Source organism: Tetrao urogallus (assembly GCF_951394365.1).
Source record: "Tetrao urogallus genome assembly, chromosome: 23".
Taxonomy (NCBI): Eukaryota; Metazoa; Chordata; class Aves; order Galliformes; family Phasianidae; genus Tetrao; species Tetrao urogallus.
In genome coordinates this window covers 5,207,293-5,225,304 of record NC_136836.1, presented here as the reverse complement: position 1 = coordinate 5,225,304, position 18,012 = coordinate 5,207,293, and the positions used below count along the sequence as shown (strand labels likewise).

At 54.2% G+C, this 18,012-nt stretch overlaps 1 protein-coding gene across 2 annotated transcripts; it reads right to left on the bottom strand.

The window, feature by feature from the left end:
- Positions 1 to 827: 827 nt before the first annotated feature.
- On the bottom strand, positions 828 to 14,811 carry KHDRBS1 (KH RNA binding domain containing, signal transduction associated 1; the record flags this gene model as incomplete). 2 transcript variants are annotated; one of them, XM_079545937.1, is made up of 9 exons in its annotated part: positions 828 to 925; positions 3,031 to 3,089; positions 3,378 to 3,445; positions 4,069 to 4,288; positions 5,075 to 5,277; positions 6,986 to 7,132; positions 8,158 to 8,274; positions 8,812 to 8,939; positions 14,484 to 14,811. In XM_079545937.1, the coding sequence occupies 9 exons, from the start codon at positions 14,809 to 14,811 to the stop codon at positions 828 to 830; spliced, it is 1,368 nt and encodes a 455-aa protein (XP_079402063.1). The 2 variants fall into 2 exon arrangements, with proteins under 2 accessions (XP_079402063.1, XP_079402064.1); XM_079545938.1 differs by having other exon boundaries at positions 5,141 to 5,277.
- Between the last annotated feature and the right edge of the window lie 3,201 nt (positions 14,812 to 18,012).

The window sequence follows — 18,012 nt, the reverse complement described above, 5'->3', positions numbered from 1 at the left end:
GCTGGGCAATTAGAGCCGTGCTTTAATTTGTTTCCCTCTTGTAAGTTCTCCATGCAGGACCGAACCACGGAGCCCTGGCAGTGGGACATCACTTCCCAAGCATCTCTCAACACCGCACGTTTGGGGCTAGATTTCAAAACCCACGTCGTGAAAGTCAATTTTACAAACCTAATTTTTTGGTTTTTTTTTTTTTTTTCTTTTTTCTTTTAGATCAATTACCTTTTAAAAAAATGCTATTTAATTTGCTTGAGGATCCTTCATGTTAAATTTTAAACTTAAGATTCACCAGCAATCTGCTTTTAAGGACAGTTTGACGTCTGAGGTTATTTCTAAACGGTGGCAACCACTACCGTTACATTACGATTTTAATTCTTAAAAACAGCCCTGAATTTTGAAATGTAGCCTACTTTGGGATTCTGCAACTACAACTTTTATGGGTTTCTTAAAACCGAACTTAAAGGTTAACAAAACCTTAGTTTCATATCTGCTAAGCAAGCATGTCACTTTTGAAACTAACATTTTAAACTGTTTTTCTTTTATGAAAAAGGTACAGTTTTATTTATCTAAACAACAAAGAAAGAAAAGCCATCTACACACTCAAAAAAAAAAAATTAAAATTGGTGCTCTACGTCTATTTAACTCATTTTAAAATACTACGTACAGAAGCCAGAATGCAGGGTGAGGATGGAGTGGGAGAAAAAGGGCCACGAAGAAAAACAGTTAGACAATTACTTGTCTGGTGTGGGCAAAGCAACAGGAATCCTGGGAGATACAAGAATCAGTAACAACTGTTTGCTCATAACTGCTATTTTTCCCTCATTTTGTTTTTAGTAACGTCCGTATGGGTGCTCCCTGTAGGCGCCCTTCACCGGCCGGGCTGGGGGGGCCTTCAGGGAGGGCCTGGTGCCGTTCCAGTCATCTTGGCCTGCGGAAGAGAGAGCGACAGATCAGCGCCGGCAGCGAGCAGCGCGCTCAGGGCCCGGCGCGGCCCCGACAGGCCGCTGTGCTGCAGCCCTCGCCCCCAGTGCTACAGGAATCTCTGCAGAACGTCGCTGGCCTTGGGAAAAGCTGCTGGCCGGGATTCCCCGCTCAGCCCAGGCTTGGACAAACCCAGTGCCTTTGATGAGTAATTTCAGCAGCGCTGCAGCCAGCTCTCAAGGCGGCCGTGGCAGCCAGCCCCACGCAGGCCCACATCGCAGCCTCAGCCATCAGCGCCGACCTCCAGGCCCAACACGGCTGCAGGTCGCGTTCCTCCTCACGGAGCACCAGGCCGGGCCGCTCCTGTGCCCCAACACATCCACACCAGGGGCCATTTGCAGCCGTGCAGCATCTGCTGGGCTGCAGACCTGCATTCCAGCACTGCACCAGCACCGCCGGGACAACACACAGGCAGGGCAGCCACAAACTGCTGCCGTGCACAACTGCCTCTGAAGCAAACAGAGTTTGCACCCCGCTGTTCCTGAGCTGCTTCACGCCCCAAACAACTGAGCTCAGCTTTCCGTTCGGTGCTTGCAGCACCCATACTGCTGTGCCTGCTGTTCTCTGCAGTCCCCACTTCAGCAAAGCAACCTCCTGGACCCCGAGGCCAGCCGGCCACTATTCCTGCTGCCATGGAACATGCTCTGATTCTCACAAGTCTCCAGCCTGGCTCGACAATTTATTCTTCTGATTTTGTTTTCATGAAAGCAGAGACCAAAGGAAATTACTGTGGATAAACAGATTAACTGTGGCAACTTCATGCCAAGTGTGCAACGAGCGTTTTGGCCTTCAGACCCCAGACAACACCGCTCTCCTACCAAGCAGGAGGCACAAAAGCCTCTTTGTGCTGCACGACTGACACAGGCAGCAACCCAAGCCATCCCAGAGCCATTCTGCACAGAGGCACGGAGATACCCAGCGCTGCTGACAGCAGCTGTCTATTCACACCCACCTCAGACTGGAAAAGCAGCCCTGATAAGCACCTGAATTTGCCCTTCTCACAGCTCACGCCCAGGGCACACCCAGAGGCAGGTCTGGCTTTGCTCACAGCTCCCAGCAACAGCAGGGCGGAGGGATTCCCTGCTTCTGAGAACACCAGAAGCCTCTCTGTGCAAAGACTGATGGTCATTACCATCGCTGGCTCAGTTTGCTCACAGCCTCAGGCGACTGATGGAAGCTTTGCTGCAGGCACTGCCTTCCATCCTGTGTATTTCCACACCACTGAGCAGCTCACTGTGAGCCTTTTGCTGCTTACAGAGAAAGGAAAACGAGCCCTTCTTCTCGCCATATGCAGATGCCACTCATAAGCTCAGATATCTGAACTAGCTTAAAAAACAACGCACCTAATCCTTTATTGCCTGCACCTCAGATAGAAGGCCTATGGCTTTCGACAGTCTGTGATTTACATCGCTGTGCTTAAATTGGCCTCCCACACTCCTCAGTCTAGCCTAAGTTGATGGCCTCAGGTAATGCACATTAGCCAAACTTCACAGACTACCTGCAAGTCATAGCGAAGAACATTTTCCCAGCTAGTCAAGGAACAGGCCTTAATATGACATTTAAAACCATTTTTAAAGCCAACGTGTAGTGCAGTCAGCTGGAAGGGTTTGGAGATAAGGAAGCAGATGGAGCTACGCATTCACGCAGCTCAACAAAATATAATTCATGAAACCAGACTGCAGCAAAAGCAGTGCTGTGGGTGGAAATCCATAGCTCTTAAAATACTCTAAAGCTACCAGGAAATGGAAAGATATTTCCACAGTTAAAAATGGAATTTTTCATCACCTTTGAGACAATCGAGCTACATAAGAATCTAAAAAAACCACATAATGCCTTCAGTTGCTCTGATCTGGGTAATGTGTAAAGAAGTTCTACCATGAAAACTATTTGAGGTCCTCCTCAGTGTCAGAAGTTTCTGCTCAGTGTGGAGCAGCACTGGAGAACAGCTGACCGACTACAAGCAATTCCCAACCACACACAGCTGCTATGTGCAGGCAACTCCCAGCTACGTGCAGCCCCTTCCCTACAAAAAAACAGGATTCCCAGACATACCATAAGCTTCATAGGTTTCCTGTGCCTCCCCGTGTCCATAATCATAGTATTCTGTGTCCCTGGAAGAGTAATCATGCTGGTTACACGCAGTGCAGAAATGGCATTCCTGAGCTGACACAACCTGCACGAACACCTGAGCAATACGGGGCATCTTTGCTCTTCGTGGCTGTGGTGGGCGTTCGTTGCTTCGAACTGGGACACTCCCAAAAGTTATTTCCCAGGGACTCCAGGATTGTAGCAGAAGAGGGCACTTTCCCTACAGCTCACACGCAGAAATAAGTGTTTCTGTTCTCTTAAAAGAAAAAAAGATCATGCATAATTTTCCCAGTAACCGGTGGGAGACTTACCCTTGGCCCTGGCTGTAGTAGCCTTCATAGCCCTCATAGCTCTGGTCTGCATATGCATCATCATAACCCTGAAACAGATGACACAAATGGCATCAACGGAAAGATGGAAGGTTAATGACTGACCAAAGGTAGCAGCAGAAGTGAATTCAGGTTACAGCAGTTTTTGGAGCAGCTCATGAGTCCCTGCCTGCCACAGGGAAGGGACTGAGCAGAAAACATGAGTGGGCAACTAAAAACTGCTTGTGTGCAAGGAATGAACCACACTGATCTTTACAAAGAGTGGATTAGAAAGCGACTTACATGTCCAAGGCTACAGCTTGTCTACAGTACAAACCCACGCACTGGGAAGTCTGTAACTGCGATACCCAATACACAGATTCACAGACAGACAAAAAAACATCACAAGTTTTACTGGGACGAAGAGCAGGATTTTTCAAGTTGCCTTATTTGTGACAGCTCCCCAGAATGCTGCTGGGCCCATTTCAGCTTTACGCTATTCACGACACCAGCAGCTCCTTTGGAAGCAGGCAGCGCAGGTCGCCCAGCACCGTACCAGCGTTTGCACTACTGCTCACTGCTTGGTGCAGCGCTCGCGGTGCAGCCTTTACATCCACAGCGTCCAATAACTGACACGAGCCCAGCTAGCAGGAATGACACCAGGAATGACACCCGACGGCAGGCGGCTCCTTACGTATTCCTCGTAGGTTTCTGGTGCTGGAGGAGGAGGAAGCGGTATCCGCTGGATGCCGGCCGCACGCGCTCTGGGGGCAGGAGCTCCCCGGACTGCTGGGGGGGGCGGAACTCCACGGGCTACAGCTGCTCCCCTGGCAATGGCACCCCGCACCGGGGCTCCTCGCACCAGGGCCCCCCGGGGAGGAGGCGGCGGAGGGGGAGGCCCAACACCGCGCCCCCTGCAAGGAGAGGAGAACGGCTGTGAGCTGCAACCTGACAACGCAAGCGCTCGGCAAGTAAATTCGGTTACCGTTCGTTAAGCTACGGATTGTTGGTCAAGAATGAATTGTTAAGATTGCATCACTTAAAAAAAAGCCTCTTCTGGGATGGGGGACAGTGCGCATCATGCGCTGCACAGGGATAAATCCAACACGGGACGTCAGCCGAGGCGCCTCTCAGAGCTCCTTCCTACTGCCCTGTCACTGACCAGCAGCGACTGCCACCCCTCAGCACTGTAAAACCACCGCTGAGGGGAGCGGGGACATTGCTGGGCTGAACGGTCAGACAGAAGTGAAGGCTGCCCCTGTGAAATATGTCGGGAAGCAATACAGCAACAGTGTTACACCAATTTATCTCAACGCCTTGACAGCAGTGACAGAGTAACACCCCCCTGTGACTTTCAAAGGAAGGTCGGTTTAAACTGAAAATATGTATTCTGCTGGAGGTTGTAGAAGCAAACACAAAACATCTGCGCGTGGTTTTGCAGGCAGATTTTCTTTTTAAAAAACAATTTTCTAGCTATCCTTTCCGTTTTTTTAATGGCTATTTTGTGATGCTAATGATTTCAGACAGCAAAGACAATAAAGAAAACATCCATTGAGCAAAACTATAACTACTGCAACTCAAAACATACAGAATATTTGATGTCAGCTTGCTAAAGCAAGCCTGCAAAACAAGGCTAGAAAGCTTTGGCCAAAAGCCAAGGTCAAAGTCAACAGCTGATGTACAAGAATAAGCAGCTTAACCTGATCTCGCAGCACCACTCTGAGCAAGATGCAGCATTTCCAGGTCCATGCTTTTGGGAAAGGTACCTTGGAACAGGTGGAGGCGGTGGTGGAGCTGCTCCCCTTCCCCGCACAGGGCCTCCTCGGCCACGAGTTGGCTCTGGTACACCGTTCAGATAGGAGAGCTCCAAGAATTGCTCCTGACAGATATCATCCATCATATCCTAAAGAGGGGAGAGAGTCAGCTCCAAAGAGCAGCTAACTAGAGTCTCTGCTCCAGGGTACCATAAGCCACCGTGCTAGAATAAAAATGACCCAACGGTGCTCAATGAAAGCCTGCTGGTTGGTTTTCCCGGGATCTTCTCAGCAGACAGCAGCACACGAGTGCCAGCTTACTCCAAAGCAGCTGAGAAGAGCACAGTACTCTGTGCGTGTGCTGCAGATGGTCCCTGGGAGGAGGACCTGCCTGCGGGAGCTCTGGAGGCATCCGATACTCAGCACCCTAGGGACACTGGCAAGTTTTATTTGCAAATGTTGGAGAGTTCAGAGGTTAAGTCAGGCAAGATATATCTCCCCTCAAGCACCTTACGCCTCTATTTAAAGGCAGGCAGGTGGCAACGAGCCCACGTAAGGTAACAGCACACTGCTGTGCTCCTGACACGCTGAAGGAACAGGAGAAGAGTAAATACCAGCGTGCAAATGCAGGCTGCCTTCTGCAGTCTCACAAACACAGAACGCCTGTGCTTTGTGCGTTTCTATCGCCCCAGGGGATCCAGCTTCAGCAATGCGCCGAGTCCCCTGAGCCCCGCGAGCCGTCAGAGGGCCTTGGCCCCCCCCTCCCTGAGCACAGGGGGGATCTTCATGCTGCCATGGCAACTCCACAAAGCAAGGAGTCTCCTACCAGCTGCGTCTTCACAGCGCTGCTGGCTTCCATAGTGACTGCTCTGTCAGTTTTCACAAGTTTAACACGTTGTTTGAAGGCACCGATAGATCAGACACTTTAAATAGCAAGGCTGCACGCTCGCCTTAGCGAGGCAGAGTTCTGTACATCCGAGGGTCTCCTTGAAGATGACCTCTTTCCTTCAAAGGCTCTTCACACAGTCATCTCTCTGTGTCAGACTCACGGAAACCACCCAGCCACCACAAGCTCTGCCACACTTCCCCACTACCTGCAGCTCTTGGATTCCACCCGCCCTTTTTGTTTCAGACAGAACATCTGAGCTCTCCATCTCAGCCGAGCTCCATGCAGCACGGCGCTGCGCTCAGCTCTCTGCCTGCTAGGGCTCTGAATCACAGGCTGGGCCAGCCAGAAGCCGGGAGCACTGCGTGCTTCATCCCCAATTTGTTTTCTTCCCAGTTTGGTGAGCAATACCTCCATTTCAATAACGTATGTGAGACTCCTCCAGATTCTGCAATTCTAGGGGCGATGCTCTAGCTTTGTTATGCTACATAATGTAAGACTAACATCCAGTTGAACATGAAGGTCTCAGAAACTTCACCAGCAGGAATCCCCAAAAGGACAAGAAATGTCAGTTGTGTAAATGCCCCAGTAGCAAAAACAGGTCCCTTCACATCTCACCAATTTGAGGTCACAGAAATACTGGTGTAACAGCTGTGTCTCAGAACTGCCTACAACACCAGCACACCACCACCAAGCTCCTGGGCAGCCACCCTCCTCACCCTCATTTCATCAAACTCTTCTGTGCACAGAGCTTCTGTCCTGACCAATTCTATGGAAATCTCTTCAGACATTCAGACACAGACATTATTCACCTGCTGACACTGACATATGGAGCTGGACAAGCTCTCCACCCCCTGTGTCCACAGCTAATACTGGAAAGAAATACCTATCCCAAGTTTGTTGTGCACCACTTTGAGATGAACACTGCACATCTACCTCCTTAAACAAGGAAAGAGCATCAGTATACATACTGGGACAAGGAACTTCTTGACTTCTTCCATGGCATGAGCCATCAGAGCATATGCTTCACAAGGGGGTCCAAACACTTCAATGAAGACATGCAAATCCATATTTAGATGAGCATATTTAGGATCTCCCCCTTTACGCAGCTCTTCCTCCTGAAAAAAAGTGTATCAGAGAGTCCTAAAACTGAACAAGATGCAGCAAAACTGCTTTTCTTTTCCTGTTTCCCGAGCCTCAGTAGGCTTGCAAGGCATTTTAGCTGTGTCTGATCACATCGATCACGTTCACATCCCATGCACAGAGCACGCAGTTTTACAAGAAGCCCCAAGCACAACCTGCAAGCCCACACCCCCAGCTTTTCACAGCTGCCTTTCCAGCTGGCTGTGATATCAGTGTGAAGGCAGTGATGCCAGAAACTTTTCCCACTAAGCACACGGAAGCGATGTTCTGCTGTTCTACACCCCTACTGCCTCAGGTGTTCTCACAGTGGAAGTGAAGTCTGACATCTCAAACGCTCGTGCTCTAATTCTGCTCTTGGATACCTGCATTATTCAGCTGGCTTTAAGAAGCTATAAATAAACTGGAGCGTAAAAACTTCTCAGGCTGCTGAAGTGAAAGCGGAATGAAGTTACAGCGCCGCTGATTGATTGTTCGCTCAATTGTAGGAGCAAGCAAATAAAAAAAAATCCATTTTTTTCCTGCCCAGGAAGCCTTCGGGCTCTCTGTGATTCACTAAGGATCACCAGCAACACACTGCTCCAGAGCGTTCCGTAAAGCACGAGAATTTACAGACCTCAGAGGGGACTGCTGGAAATGGGAAATGCTGGGGTTTTTCTGAAGGGGAAACGTATTACTTCAGCAAATGACTTCTCACCAAGCAGCAGAATTGGTTCGTGCTTTAAAGACCTTGTACATCACCTTCCAGATAAGCTATCTGTACACCTGAGGTGCAGTACATCAGAAGATGACGGGTTTCTGCAAGTATCACTTATGGGGAAAGCATCCATCACAGCGTGCTCAATTGAGAATGCTCCCAGCAAGCACAGCAATTTCACAAAGGTGACTTCCTACTGCCTTCGCTTTCCAATGCTGATTTATACAAAGCTTTGGGATCATCTGCTTCTCACATCAGATTGAAAGGCATTCATGTATGTGTATGGTCCCAAGGGGGGGACGTTACCTTTGCCTTATCTCGCATTGAACCCTTCCCAAGCACAGAGATCTTAGCACCAGTTTCTTCCTGAAGCCTCTTGATGGTGTTACCTTGAGGTCCCAAAATCTTTCCAACAAAGTTGAACTGAAAATAAAAAAGAAACATTTAGCCCCAAAACTCTGCAACCTTAACGAAAACTTCTCTTAATGTTAACCTGGATTACAAATCTAGTCACACCAAAAGTAATTAGACCAAAAACACACAGGAAAAATTAAATTCCAAATTAAAAAGCTCCACCAGCAAATCAAGCTAAATTAACTCACGGAAAACGAGCTTAATTCTAACTACTACTCTCTAGCAGATTTACAGGCAGTCTTAAGAGTTAAGTGTGGTCTTAACTGTAAAACACAGAGCTCTGCATATGAGTCTATTCTTGTAGAGAAACATCACAGCTACGCAGCACCGTTTAGCTTTATCCCTAGACATTCTAGAAATGTAATGCATGTAATATGTTAGAAATGAGATCCTGCAAGCTTGCACAGAAGAATTCCACAGCGATAGCGGCACCCTGGTGTAACTCCTGCTGACACACTGACAGCCACTATCTCCAACATTCTGCCATAACATCCATAGAAAACAAGCAAATCACAGAGATTCAGGAAGCTGTTTTCTGGCCCTCACCTTGGGGTACTGTTTGACAGGGATCAGAACTCGTTCTTTCAGTTTCATATTCTTGTGAGAAAATAAATCCAGGTAGTTCTCTTCCTCATCCTTCTTTGTTGTTTCACCCTTCTGAATTTTTTCAATTTCTAAACAAGATAAAAATAGGGCTGCTTATATTCCTCAAACAAGCATCATTTCAGCGTTGGAAGCGCACAGGACGTACCACCCTCATCCTCTGTCCGCACACCAACATCGATCCGGTTACTTTGCACAAATGGGTTCTGCTTTACAGGACAGCCTGGACGCCAGCCCAGCTCGCCTCTCCTTCCCTTCACACCTGAGGATTCCAGAAGGCCAAATCCAGGACAATGAGGGGGACACGAGAGCAGCAGGGAACGCCCTACAGTCACCTCATCGCTCAGGGGAGGAAACTGGAGTAGCTCCATGCATCACTTGTGCTGTGCCTCCATGTGAGCGCAGTTCCCAGGCAGAGCCCTGAGCCCCACGGGCTGCACCCCTCCACCTCAGTGCAGCAGAGACCAGCAAAGCAGGCAAATCTTCGACTGATTTTTGAAGCTGATGCACTATTCTGAATCTGTCACTTACGTAGTGGCAGCAGCACGGACCGACACTGTGAATCCCAGTAATGTTGACAACATTCTTCATAACCAGAACTCTGTCAGAGGCAGCCTGCAGTCAGACTGGCTTCTGGAACTGACAGTTCTCCTGCCAGAGATGCACCTTTATCACCAGCAGTTCAGGGCTTCAAGCTGTGAGCCTCAGGCACATGAGCCCTAGAGATGCCCCAACCTGATTCAGCCAATGTAACCACAAATGCTGACTGTCACAGCAAGATTCTGAGTTTTAATTGAACGCTAGGAGCTGTGGGGGCTGGGCTGAGTGATGTGGAGGCGAACTGAAGCCTGGGGGGTCTGAGGAAAGGCCTCATCACCTCCTGGAAGCGGGTCATTAAGGGAGATCAATTAGGAGGCAGCAACACCTCCTCTGGTCTGGCTGGAAATTAAACTTGCAGCGAAACGCAGGAGGGGACCCACAGGACACCAAGAGCCACCCTCCATGCTCCCAGCCATCCCTGCTGTAACACACCTGCCCTCCAGGGAGGCAAACCCTCAGTGCTCTGCCAAAGCTTTTTCTCCTCCAAGCTCTCTGGTCACGCCTGAGTTTTATTTAATGGCCAACAATGAGATCTCAGGTGCCCCCAGATTTACAGTCGGTGCATCAGCATTAACCCCAAGTGCTGACAGAACGCCACGCGCTCCTCGGTGCAGCCCTGCCCCCTGATTACTTTGGATGCTGAGTGAGGACCCCTCCTTAAAGCTGAAGCTCGCCATTTCACCAGCAAACCCAGGAGCTGTAAATCTCTCTTCTGAGTCCAACGTGCTCCAGATACAACTGCTCACATCTCAGGGGGGCAGAGACACTTTCCCAAGACCACACAGAACTGCATTAGAGCTGCAGGACAGCCTGCTCAGTTCCCGGGACTTGCAGAAGCAGCCGCGCTGCCTCACGTTTCTGCCCATGTCACCACCTATATGCTTTGCATTCAGCGTCCGTGTTTATGAAGACTGGCTGCCATCAGATGCTTGGCACGTTGTCCTCCCAGTAACACTCTCAGACTCCAAACCCAGACAGGCACAGCGGGTTACAGTTGTGCAGCCTGCATGGAGGCACCTGGCACCTTCCAGCAGCCCCAAGGATGGGGGCTATACATACATATACACATTTAGTTCAGAGATCTAACCACATAACTTGGCTATTACATTGCATAATTATGAAAAAAGCCCAATTTTTCAAATTTTCACTTGGAACAGCTCTTTGGATCACTTACAAGAGTGTTACCATGACTCCTCAGTTAAAAAAAACAAAGACGGGATACAACTGGCTTTGAGGAAGATGAGCTGATTTTTGCTTTGCAAAGAAATGATCTCCTGAGGACAGTATGCAAATGCAGTTGGAGCTCTGTCAAATCTACAAAACAGACCAAGGAGATGCCTGGGTCAGCTTTACGCACAGCCTGTTAATGTTAGCTGTAAGAACACATCAGAGAATCGGGACGTGGCACACAAGGAGCGCTCAGCGTTGGTTAAGCACAGCTTCACATCCTACAGCACAGTTGGATTCTCTCTCCAACACTTTGGTTCTCCAAAACCAGTGAGAATATTTGTAAGAGTATTCTGCATATTAACAAAAAGGACTTTCAACACACACACAAGAAGAAAAGCACCCTTAGGCTGCCTTGCCAGAACATCACCATCAGACATAAGCCTCTGAAAAGCAGAGAAGGGCCTCCACAGCACACAGCAGAACCTGATCTGCCTGATGCAACAGCAGCAACGCCTGGGAGTGAGGCTGGGGGAGCAACAAACAGTTAAAGCTTTGCTGAGAGAAGCCTCAGGTCCAGCATCACTAATTCTGCAAGTGAAACCCAAAACCAGAGAGAAGAAAAAACCCCGACCCAAAAAGCAACCCGCAAAGCTCCTTCGGGTCAATGCAGGTGGCCTCACGGTCTCCGTCACAGCACAGAAGGAACCCAAGCCTCAAACAGGCGTGAGGAAGGAGCAGCCCTGCATCACCTGAGACGTGTCCCACTGCTCTCGTCCTCCTGCCCCGTGAGCTACGAACTCAAAGCAGCGCTGGCTGAGCTGACAGCAGCAGCAGTTTGTTGAACCGCTTACTGACATGCAGGAGGAGCGCAGTAACGCCTGAGGGATTAAGCACGCCTCACTTCAGTGCTGATTCTTTAAGGCGCAGCAGCAGGTAACCTTCCTGCCACCAGCAATGTCAGCAGGCTGGCGGCACACATGGCAGCGGCTTCCTGGACTTCATGTGAGGCAGCGATTGCTTTGTCTCAGAAGGAATCCTGCAGGGCAGGTGAAGGGGGCTTGGTGACGCCGCTGCATTGCATGAAGGAGGCTCAGCAGCCACAGTGCCACTCCTGATCTCAGCCCAGGCTCTTCCCTAGCAAAACCTCTCTGAAGGTGGTCCTGCGGCCCATCTGTGCTCTGCCCTCCTCACCATCCCACATTGCCGGGAGCACGAAGGGCTTCAAGATGCTACAGGTTAAGGTGCAAGCAGAGCGGAGAGGCGGCTCACTTGTGTAGCACAGGAAGCTCGGAGATTAAGCTCAGATTAAAGCAAGAACTTGCAGAACACCTCCACCTGGCTGACACGGCACGGGATGCTGCCCGACTCCCCAGCGCATGGAAGCAGGGCTGCGCCTCACAGCACCTCCAGCCCTGTGCCCACAGCAGGCAGAGCATAAATCGAAGCAAGAAAAGGGGTTTCCTTCTTCCTATGGAAAAGGAAGCTCATGCAGACCCTGAGCCGTGGGAGTGAGGAACCTCATGCCAAGGTGCAAGAATTCCAGTTTGCAACGTCTGTTCAGGGTGCCGTGTAACAGAATCCCACAGTCCACCCACTTCGGTGCTGTTGTATCACACAGTGCATTGTTTCAGAATCAGCATTACGTCACTGTACGGCCTTTCATCTCAATCCCAAACAATGCTGATTTTTCTTCAGAAACACTGAACAGCTCCAGAATTACAAAGGTACTTTAAGGCTACTTTTAGACACTATTTTAAACAAGAAGCCTCAGTTACAATGCAAAAAACCTCCCTGTGGTTTCCCTCCAGAAAGAGGCAGGACAAGCAACTTGCACTCCTGAAACGAGGAGGAGGAATGGGGCTGACATTCAGTAATCACTCTTTTTGTGAATCTGAAAACCACCGTGCTTCAGGTGTGCTGCACGGATGCACTACAATCACTGGCCCAAGTTCCCAAGCAAGCTCTACAGCAAGTCCTCCAACATGACTTCCTCATGGGCTGCCACGGCAATGGAGAAATTCTGAGCACTCCAGATGAGTTGGGGAGCAGTTGGCCAGCTGTGCAAAGCTGTGCTTTGAGGCGCTTTATTTCAGGAACTCTTTCATCAGCTTCTTGCTCTGGTTGAATTCGGTTTGCTGCTGAACGCGGCCCCAGAACCCCAATTTTCAAAATACCCAAAGCAAGCAGGAAGCACCTGGCGTTCCTCCAATCTGACACCTCACAAAGCTGCAGTTTACCAGTAGCAGATTTTAAATTAATAGAAAAACTCATAAATCCTTGTCACACTGCTCTGCAAACAAAGCTGTGCGCAGCGGGCTGAGAATGCTGCTCTTTGGGAATCAGCACACTCCTCCATCCTTGGGTTTCGTGTCGCTGGAAAGCATTACCACAGAGCTGCGAGCATCAGCTGGCTAAATGCTTTTATTAATGAAAAACATTCCATTGATGGCAAATCGGATTATAAAACTGATTTATTTAGATGGAGGTGTCCACAAGTGATGCCAAGTTACCCATGATGATGTACCTCAGCTATTTGCATAACAGGAGACAGCAATTCTTAAGAATTATTTCCCACATTAAAGGAGGAATGAAAAAAGCCCTGAGTGCTGCGACAACTACAGCAATATACAGCAGTATAAAGACCTTAAAAAATCATTTCTGAGAGGAATGACAGACGGCAGAGCATGGAGCTCTGTGCTGCTTCAGTCTGCCGTGTCCCTGTGCCGGCACCACCTGCTCGGCACTGCACGCAGATTAAGCTCAAAGTGGCAGCCAATATTTTAAGCTGTTCCTGTTTTAAGCTGATTCCGGGGTCTGCAGGTGTCACCGAAATCCAGGAATGAAAGTTGCCAACCCCAGGGCAGGTCAGCAAGCCGACATCACTGTAGTGCAGCGAGGACGGCACCTCTGAGCGCGCATCCAGCAGCTTCAGCACACAGATCTGACATATTTTAGGCACGTAAACATTGATACATAACCACAACGTGACTTAAAACCTAACGTTGAGCATGCGCTGTGTTAACGTGGCATTCTTGGAAAGGGGTCTGTGGTGGCCGTGGGTTCCACTGGGAGATGCCATCCAGGCAAGAGGCTGGGTGTGACAAAGGCCAGGTCCCTCATTCTGTCAAGACTTTTCTTTTTCTTTTTACAAAAAACACGGCTGTTGACTGCATTCCCAATTAGTACTCCAACCTGTCATGCTGCCCATACTCTCAACCCCAGCAGGGTACCTCCCCGCAGCTCGTGGAATGTTGAAACTCTGCTTTTAGCAGCTGTCCTGCTTATCTGGGAAAAACAACCTTCCCGAGACAGAAGGTCAGTTTGCTGAAGAGTCTGAGTTAAATGCTGAAGGCTCTGATTTTATTGCCAGGTATCGGAGGCAGCTGAGCCCACCCCGCACGGCGCGGAGCAGCAGCTGCACGGGGAGATGGGGAGGAATGAGAGGCGGCAGGCGATTGGACAGCGGCGACGAGGAAGGAGAAGGCTGCTCCGGGCACAGAACAAAGACTGCCATTTCCATTCCCTATTGAGGTTCAGCAGCAGCACGAAACGAGCTCTCTACGGATTACCCGAGTGGAAAATCAGAGCTCGCAGTCCCGACGTCGAGCGGCGGTTGATGGAAATCTCAGCTCGGACCGCCCCCCCCCTGCGGACCCCCTCATCCCCGGGGCTGACAGCGGCCAGGCTCACCACGTCCCGCTTTAAAACGAACCCTCAGCTCCGAGCCTCACCCGCCCCGTGTCTCACATCGAACACGAGCCCACCGTTCGACAAACAGCCACCCCAGCCCTCGGCACCCCGCAACGGGGCCGGGCCGCCCCGCCCCGCCGAGCCCCGCGCGGTACCTGCGCTGAGGAGCTGCATGGCGTGCGTGAAGGACGGGTCCAGGCTGTCCTTCTCAGCCATCAGCTCGGGCAGGTATTTGTTCTCGGGCTCCATCTTGCCGGCGCCCCCGGGCAGCAGCGGGGCAGGGGAGGCGGCGGCGGGGCCCTGCGCGCCCGAGGAGCCGGCGGCCGCTCCGCCGGTCAGCAGCGGCTGCGGCTGCTGGGCCCCGGCCCCACGGCCCCCCCCGCCTCGGGGCGACCGCCGCTGATTGGGCCCCCCTTGGCGGGCGCCTCCGGGCCCCCCCGGACCCCGGCCCATGCGGGCGGAGGGGTCGTCGCGGCGCTGCATGCGGGCGGAGGGGCGGGCGCGGTGCGGAACGGGCCCGAACGGCGCTGCCACACCGACCGCCGCAGCGCTGGGGCCGGAAGTGAGGGGCCGGAAGTACCGCCCCATCCCTCACAGCGCTCCCCCCACCCCCTCCCCAGCGGTTCCCGCGCGACCACCCCACGCGGCTTTGCGCCTGCGCCGGCACGCCGTCTCACTCCTGGCGGCACGCCGCCCCGCCGCCCCGCGGTACGCATGCGCGTAACGCCGTGGGCGGGTGGAGAAAGAAACGTTCTGCTGGAGCGCACGCGTAGTGCTGAGGATGTGATAGGGAGACGAGCACGTGCGTAGGAGGGGCTTATCGCCCCCTTCGCCGTGAGTGCGCACGCGCAGCGCTGTGGCGCCAGACTTGAGAGGTTGTGCGCATGCGCTCAGAGCAGTTCTGGAGAGGAGGTGTGAAGGGCCGCCGCGGTCTGATGGGTGCGGTGCCGTGCGGTGCCCGGTCCGGGGCTGTGCGTGGCCCTGCGGTGCGGTGCCTGGTCCTGGTGTCTTTGTGCTGTGGGGCTCTGCTCCGAGCGATTGGTGGCTGCCTGGTGTGGGCTGGCCGCTGCCCACTGCTGGAGCAAGAAGAAAAAGGCAGGTGGGCCGGGCTGGGCTGTGTGGGGGCGGCTGGGTTTGATACCTGGTGATAAAATCAGTGTTTTAGCAATTAATTCAAACTCTTCAGCAAACTGACCTTCTGTCCAGGGCAGGTCGTTTTCTCCTGGCTGAGCAGGACGGCCGGAGCCCATCAGCTGAGGCTCAGCACCTCTTGGGCTGGGGGGAGGTGTGCTGTGCCCTGCTGAGGTGTCTGATCTGCTTGGGGTGCCGAGGAGCTGGGATGTTCCTTTGTTACAACCTTGTGGAGCCCACAGAACAACGCAGTGCAGCCCTGGGCTTGGCCAGAGCCTCCAGGTGCCACTAAAACAGTGCCCGGGTGTTAAAATGGATGTGGTGCCCTTCCAGGCAGCGCTGGCTGGTGGGCAGAGGAGCAATGGGCTTTTCTCTGGCTGAAGACAGGAGCTGGACTGCTTTGGGGCTGGGCGTGCTGCCATCCCTGCTCCCAGCGTTTGCTCCTCTGCCAGGAGCAGAGTGTAGCTGGTGTGGATGTGATCACCGCCCCTCTTACCCCCTGCTACTGAGATAACGGGGTGTTAATCAGTGAGCTCTCTGATAAAAAGCTTTTGTTTAGCTGCAGAAGGGGCCTGGTGGGCTGGAAGGCTCGATGTTGTGCGATGTGCAGATGGACGTGCGGCGGAAGGGCAGCGAGGGGCCCCGCTGGAGCTCCCTGCAGGCAGAGCACAGAGGCGCTCTTGTTCCCGTTCCAGGACGGTCGCACCCGGCCCAAAGTAACGGGGCGCGTGGCTGCATCCCTGCCCCGGGATTTTAATTGTTAACGCCGTGCCTGTTGCCAGGTGCCGTCGCGGCTCCGAGCCGCGGAAGCCGTGGGAACCGCCGTGCGGACAGAACCACCGGGCGGGGGGGGGGGGGGGGGGAGGGCTGTTCCACCGCCCCTGGGCGCGGGGGGGTGCCGGCGTGAAAGGCCGCGCCGCACGTGGTGCGGGAGGACCGGTCCAAGTACAGCGAGGGGAAGCGGGGCGTTCCAAAGGCGGCCCCGCGCGGCTCGGCCGCCCTGGACGGGCCGCAGCGACGCCCCAGGGGGAGAAACGGGCAGTACCAACGCCGGCTGCCGGGCGGGGAGGGTGCGCGGCGTTCCGAGGGCGGAGGGATGGGAGCGGCGGTTCCCCGAGGCACGGGAAGGGGCTCGGCTCGCGCGGACCCGCGGCACGGAGCTCGGCGGCGCTCCTCTCACGGCCCGGGCGGGCGCGGGACCCCCCCGCGACGGCACCGAGTGAGCGCTGCCGGGAGGGGCGGTGGGAGGGGGCGGACCGTACCAACGCCGGGCGCGGGTGTGCGGCGCGCCGTGCCAATCAGCGCCGGGCGGGCCGAACCACGCGGCAGGGCGGGGAGGGAGCGGCCCGTGCGCGGGGAGCCGTGTGGCGGCGCGGGGGCTCTCGGGTGTCTCCGCCGCTCGGGCCGCAGCGGGTCGCGCGCAGCCCAGCCCCGTCCCGGGCCCCGCCGCTCCGCACCGCCGCCGCCGCCCCTTCCTGCCCCCGTCGCGCCCCCCGGCCCGCGGTGTGGGAGGCGCCGGGCCCGGTCGGAAGAACGGCGCCGCGCTCAATGCCCGGGGTGAGGAGCCGGGGGGGCTGCGGGTGAGGAGGAGGCCGCGTGCGGACCGGGACCCGCCCCGGGGCGGGCCTGGCGGGGGGGGGGCCGCGGGCCGGGGGGCTCCTCGGGGCGCCCCTGGCCGCTGGGGCCGCTCGGGGGGCGGAGGCGGCCAGGGGCCTCGCGTAGCGCGGCCTTTGTGCGCCGCGGGACACCGCCCGGCCGGGGCGGTTCGGCGTTCCGAGGGCTGCGGCCGCCGCGGGGCTTCGCTGTCCGGCCCGGGCCTCCGCCGTCCCGTGCGGCGCCGTCCGGCGGTGCTGCTGCGGTTCGCGGTGCCGGGAGCTGGGCACGGCTGGGGAGGGCGGCCCGTGGGACGTGGTGCTGTGCGGTGCTACCCCCCCCTTCCCGGGGATGTCAGCGGCCGGGGGGGTCCCGCTTCATCTGTGAGTCTGCGTGAGAGTAACGGCCTGGGCTCGGGGTGCTCGGGGTGTGCGGGGCGGCAGTTAGTGGGAAGGGGGTGTTGGTGTTGGTGAATGGGGTCTTGGCTCGTGATAGCAGTGTCCGAGAGAAGGGGGTCTGTGGTTATTGTTGTGTTTGTGCACGGGTGGGTGAGGATTTGTTTGGGAGGGGGTGGGAAGCCCCCAGACTGTGGCGGAAGGGGCTGTCCTGCGCTTGGTCTGGAGGTGGGCTGTAAAAGATGAGATTTTCCGGGATCCCGGCTGGAAGTGGAGAGTAGAAAGCTGGGAGCGGTGCTGGGGGTTCCCTTCGGGCCGGGGGTGGAGCTGGGGAGGAAGGGTGTCCGGGATGTGGTGGCTCTCATGGGGCTTGGCGGAGGGCAGGACTTTCTGTGTAATAGAGGGACAGCCCTGTGAGGCCCGGGGAGGGGGGGACGGGGCAGGGGCTGCAGGGAGTGCTGAAGGCAACTGTGGGGTGCTCTGAAGCAAGGAACGCTGTCTGCAGGGTCTGCTGCTTGGGGCACGTGTTGGGGGGAGGTAACACGGTCGTGGAGGGTGGAGGTGG